General features: G+C 40.8%; 1 protein-coding gene across 1 annotated transcript; it reads right to left on the bottom strand.

Annotated features, from left to right (window-relative positions):
- Positions 1-297: 297 nt before the first annotated feature.
- dr1 (down-regulator of transcription 1) lies at positions 298-5,312 on the bottom strand. The gene is made up of 3 exons (XM_080723970.1): positions 4,718-5,312; positions 3,876-4,039; positions 298-1,680 (listed from the first exon to the last, which is right to left on the bottom strand). The coding sequence occupies exons 1-3, from the start codon at positions 4,935-4,937 to the stop codon at positions 1,534-1,536; spliced, it is 531 nt and encodes a 176-aa protein (XP_080580096.1). The 5' UTR covers positions 4,938-5,312; the 3' UTR covers positions 298-1,533.
- Between the last annotated feature and the right edge of the window lie 783 nt (positions 5,313-6,095).

Raw genomic sequence — 6,095 nt, forward strand, 5'->3', positions numbered from 1 at the left:
GCACCCTTAAACTTCATCCATAAAAAAGTCAAAACTAGTAAATACATCGTGACTGGGAGCTAACAAAGAAACCAGGATGAATTTTCAATACTATATGAATGCAGTAACCTTTTATATTAAGCGGCTGCTTCTGTAAAGTTGGCAAGAGTAGGACATGAATCAACATGAAAATGCACATAAAATATTACTCCAGTTTGTTCAATCTGCATAACAGGTGAAATGTGAAACATTAGGATTCAATAACTACAGTATAAAGAGAAAGTAAAGAGGTGTCTCTATAAAACATGTTTCCTTTATTGCTTAAAGAATACAACTTTGTAATCAAATGAATGTGTATCAATTACAACTAGGTTATCCATATTTATATTAAGGATTTACCACACAGTCGCATTGCAAATGTTTGATAATACACCAGAGGTGGGCAAAAGAACAAATTCAGCCCAGATATCAAAGCATTTTACAAAGTGAAAGTTAACATCCTTAACATTGTGTACATTTGCTTGGATGCACTCTGCAGCCAAGCATCACATACAGTAGCACCTACACCTTAGAAAATCACTACTCAGGGGGTGTTAGCCTGATTCATACTTCGTCACACAACAGCATCGTATGACAACAATAGCCGACCTACAAGTTCACAACGCGTCCATTTGAGATGCAGTGTGAGCTTGTAGGTCTGTTATTTTTGCCATGAGACGGAGCATACATTAGGCACTAATCTATCCTGTCTTTGGTTCTATAAGTCAAACATAGTCTGATTCTGTAAGGTGTAGCTAGCTAATTAACAATACTGTGGTGGAAGATAAGAAGAGAAAATGCATCACAGACTGTGAACTAAAATAAAACAAAATATCCTTTTCATTTTACCAAAGAAATCAAATACATATTCACAACCCCTCCAAAGAACCCTCTGGTAAAGAAATATATCAGGAGGGGGATTAAAGAAACCTTTTTTTTTTAAATTACAGACAAAAAGGACCACAAGAAAGGTGTAATCGATTGCTCTAAAACAATTCCTGGAGCTGTTCTCTTCACCCACCAAAAGTAATCTAGCAAAACGGATAACAAACTTAATCTAAAGAAGCAGTACCCGAAGAATTGAACACTTGCTGCATTAAAGCCCAAAATTCACTGATATATCCTGCACACTTCATTCTTCAGTGTATCCATAATTCATCTCTAAATCTACAAATCACTCACAACATAAACAATTCCAAGACAAAATGAACATAACCAACTGGAAAAAAGGAAAAGATGAGATGAATCGAAAACTTCATAACAGCATCTTGAATCCAATTATTCGTGTGTTCAGGTACTGCTTTCCAAATAACACGTCAAGGCTAGTTAGGAATTCCCCTCAACGTTGATGACACTGTCCATGCCTGAAAGTGCATGTTTGATGCTGGACTGATGTACAACAGGTGTCCAAACGGATTTCACATCTTTCCGCCAACAGCAGTAGTAGGAGAATTGACGAAAACTGCCAGAGGAAAGGGATTTGGCCAGGTTTTTAAAACGGTGTCTGTCCTGGGGTCACATGTCATCCTCTTCATCTTCATCCTGGGAGGAACCGGCTTGCTGGGCAGCACTGGCTGATGCTGCAGCCATTTGTGCTTGCTGGGCAGCCTGTTGCATCTGCAGCCACTCCTGCTGAGCTAGCTCCGCTTGCTGCTGGCGTGCCTGTCATAAGAGACACATTCATGACATCAAACAGGGCCATTGAGATACACTAAGGCTTAGGGCTGTCACAATTATTACATAATCGTCTAATCGTGATTTTTGACATTATCGCAATTATTTTATTATAATTGTCATAATCGTGAATGTTGAAAAATGACAGAAATAGTGGAAATAGCAGATCTACAAGCTCACAGCGAGATGCGACGCGTTGTGAGCTTGTAGATCGGCTATTTCCACTATCAATGTTCTTTTTTAAGTAGTAAGTTGTCAAATATGTCAGTAATGTATTTGTTGGGTTGCCCTTCGGGCGGCCCAGCGTCTAGTCGGCGACCTGGCCAACTCGGGAACGATGTAAATAGAGAATGAATGCCCCGCCCTTTAATGCAAACCCCATTATACCTGTTGTCATAGGACCCGTTTTGACCATCTGTTTGCCTGTGTCCATTTATGCCCATATATGGAGATATCTGTATCTGTCTGTCTGTCGGCGTCCATTTTATGTCCATATATGGAGATCACTGCAGATATAGTTCTGGGTCCATTTTATGCCCATATGCCCATATATGGAGATATCTGTCTATTTGCGTCCATTTTATGCCTGCCCCACCCTTTAATGCAAACCCCAATATACCTGTTGTCATAGGACCCGTTTTGACCATCTGTTAGCCTTTGTCCCCACCCTTTAATGCAAACCCCAATATACCTGTTGTCATAGGACCCGTTTTGACCATCTGTTTGCCATTGTCCCCTTATGCCCATATATGGAGATCTCTGCACACACAGTACCGGTTGCGGAAAACTCTGATGTCAGACATCAGTTCCGCATACGGGCATTCATTTTATGCCCATATATGGAGAACGTGGGAAGAATGGTTTAGAGATACTCGGATTACATACATACATACACATTCACAGAGATTTTTTGTTGACTCATGTGGCGTACGTGATGTCAGAGCCTTTTATGAAGTGATGTCACAATGAGTCAGCGCTTCCTCCGGAACAGCCTGATGTCAACAATCAGCTCCGCATAAGGAGATTCCGAACGTTTCGCGCCGGTTTCGGAAAACCGCGAGTCGGGTCGGGTCGAGGCCCGGCACTGCACTCCGCGCGGCGGCGGGGAACGCGCGTGCCGAATCTGAAGCCGGTGGGACGAACGGTTCTCGAGATACGCGGATTACAAACAAACAAACAGACAGACAGACAGAGATTTGTCGCATTTATAGATAGATTTAGGTTATGTGTCATATCTGCCATTATGCAACTTCAAAGCCTAAAAGCCAAACAGAAATGTAATTATCAACGACAAAAACACAATTAAAAAGTTAATCGCCAATTATTTAAGTGATAATTAATCGTCATGTAAAATGTCATATCGTGACAGCCCTACTAAAGCCCTTTGCACACAGGCGCGTTTAACCGCACGGATAAAACGGACAATATAATTTTTGGAAAAGAAAACAATGATTCTCTATGACCTCATGCACACCGGCTCCGAATTAGCCGTGCGACGAGTGGCTGCCGCCGTGCGTTTTTTTCTCGATCGAACCCAGTTCGATTCGTGCGTCTTGTCGCATGCGGTAAAAAACTCATCACTCCTTTTATGACTCCTTTTTGGATCCGCAGCGCCGATTCCGCACAGCCTTGCACACCAAATCCAATGCGTTTTATTCATGCCGCAAACGAAAAAAACGCAACTGTCCTGTGTGCAAAGGGCTTAAGGCTTGGCAATTAACTGAAAATATATCGAAACCGATATTTAGAACCAATAAACCAACTTATAACCAAATAATCGAGAAGCAATGTTTTTTTTACATTATACATTTGTTTGTTATCTGTCAACGAATCAACACTGAACGATTCTGATTTGTTATTATTGACTAAATGAATTAGTCTGATTAACCACTTAAGCCTGTATTATGATTTTCTGTACAAGTGTGTGTAACATACAAAAATTGTGGAAATGGTAGCTGATCTACTCTGCAGGCTCACGGCTCTGTAGATCTGCTATTTTCACTGTATAGTCGTTTATTAATCTGAGGAACAATGTTTAAAAATGTATCGTGATATTCACTTGAAATCATATTGCCCAGCCTGAAATGCATGGCACACACACATTCAAATTAGAAGAACTGTGACCAACCCAAAACGAAGATATGCTCATACATTTATATCTTTCTTAAATTCTAAGACCGCACCTTGGCAAATAATTCCTGCTGTTGTCTGAGCAGCTCTTCCTCTGGAATGCCAAGATTCTCTAGGCGAGAGCTCGCCTTCCTCCTCTTCAGCGCAACGGTTTTACACTCTGCCAGGACATCTTTCACCTCTGTGATGTATGACGCGAAACCCAGGCTCTCCAGCGCTACAACGAGAAGGACACACACACACACACACACACACACACAGGAACTGAAAAACCACGATCAAAGACATTTATGAAAACGAGTTGCATGGCTTCACAGTAAAAATCCCCAGTGTCAATTTATTTGTGTGTACTACTGTGTACACGCTCGCATTTAAATCAACACTGTGAGAGCGACAGGAGCCACACCCCCCTGCCAACTGTCAACTGCACTACCTTAATGTGATTCCCCTGTCACACAATACTGTATTTTTCATGGGTTTATTGTATTTATTCTGCTTCATTGTATTTATTTTGCCGTATACTGTTGTGTTTTTGTTATAATTGATTGAATGAATATTTTATTAACAAGTTGCAAACAGTATAGCAAGTATAATCACACAAGCAATGCTAAAAGGATAACCCAAAAAGACTTGGTGGCTTGTTGTGTCCATTGTGGTCCTAAATTTTGGATTTAAAGCCTCAGTGACTCCCATTTGGAGTGGTATTTGGGAGTCTGGATGCATGTTTGTTTTATGTAGTTTTGTCTTGTTTGGTCCATTTTATGCATGGACCATGTGTAACATGTCTGCCTCTTGGACAGTGTATACTTTCAAAATAAACGTTGTTCCAGTCTTTACTCTTTACTGGTTAAATGACGGTTAGATAGGTATGGGAAGCAAGCGAACAAGGACTGACCATTGATGACATGCTCGGGAGATATGGTCTTCTTCTCGGACTTGTTGCATATCTCATTGGCCTCTGACGATATGAGGTGGATGAACTCCGTGCAGCAGTTCACCACCAGCTCCCTGGCGTCGTTGGCAACCCGCACATTGGGGAGGGTCTCTTTGATCATCTTGTTGATAGCTGCCCTGGGGATGGTCAGGTCATCATCGTTTCCAGAGGAAGAAGCCATCGTGGCAAACAAAACTACAGCAATAGGTGTTTAAAAGAAACAGCCCAGAGGCTCACAGCTGACCGAGCGGGTCCTCGGTGTTTCACGTTTATCTACACTACACAGATATCAAAACTACAGCAGTCTGGTGGTGGTCAAGTTGAAGTTAGCTCAGATGCTGGAGAACATGGCTAGGCTAACAATGATGAACGCTCCCCTGAGTCTTCGTGGATCACCATGTGAGACGCCGACCGCACCAGACCGCCGCCAGAATACTGTGGGTTTGTTCTTTCTACCGCGGGCCCAAAAGAACCGACCGTATCACCCCAACCTCACTACTAATTCATCTCTGATGTTATTCCATTGTGGGCAACATTAGCCCGAAATTTGTCCGGATGCAACGTCACACAAAAGGCGGATATGCTTCAGGGGTCTTTGACTAATTTGCTTCGTGTGTGATACCGCCATCTAGTGACCATTCGAATGCAGCAGCAAGATTTGTGAACTGTTGCGATAAAAAAGGATAGAGTGGAACACAACCACGGATAGAGCTGCTACCTTTAAATGCATTTAAACTGTGTATTGTTCCCCATTTTCAACTGTTTTTATTTTTGACACATGCTTTGGCAATGTATTATGTTTTCTCATGCCAATAAAGCTCCTTTGAATTGAAAATGTAATTGACCATTCACAGAATATTTAGTGTGGTTGCCCTGTACTTGTTCTTTCTAAAATTACTCATGCAGAATGTCCCATTTCAAATTTTCAAATGTATAAAAATATTTTGAAAATGTTCAGTGTTGAAATGGTTCATGTATGTTTTGTAATAATAAATCAAAATCTAAGAAGTAGCCTAACTAAAGATTTCAAATAATTGTAGTGGAGTAAAAGTACAATATTTGGATCCGAGATGTAGTGGAGTAGAAGTAAAAGTATTGGAAATACTGAAGTAAAGTACAAATACTCAAGTAAAGTACAAATACCTCAAAATTGTATTTAAGTAAATGTACTTGGTTACTTTGCCAACACTGTTTATGTTGTATGTAAACCGAACTGTGTTAGGCCATGTTTCCAAGACGGTCATCTGTCATGTATCAGGGCTAGTAAACTCAATTCTATGTTGTCTGACTTTATATATTCCTATTCTTAATATAAAATAGATAATGATTAAAACTACAG

Source organism: Nannobrachium achirus, assembly GCF_963921795.1.
Source record: "Nannobrachium achirus genome assembly, chromosome: 1".
Lineage (NCBI taxonomy): Eukaryota > Metazoa > Chordata > Actinopteri > Myctophiformes > Myctophidae > Nannobrachium > Nannobrachium achirus.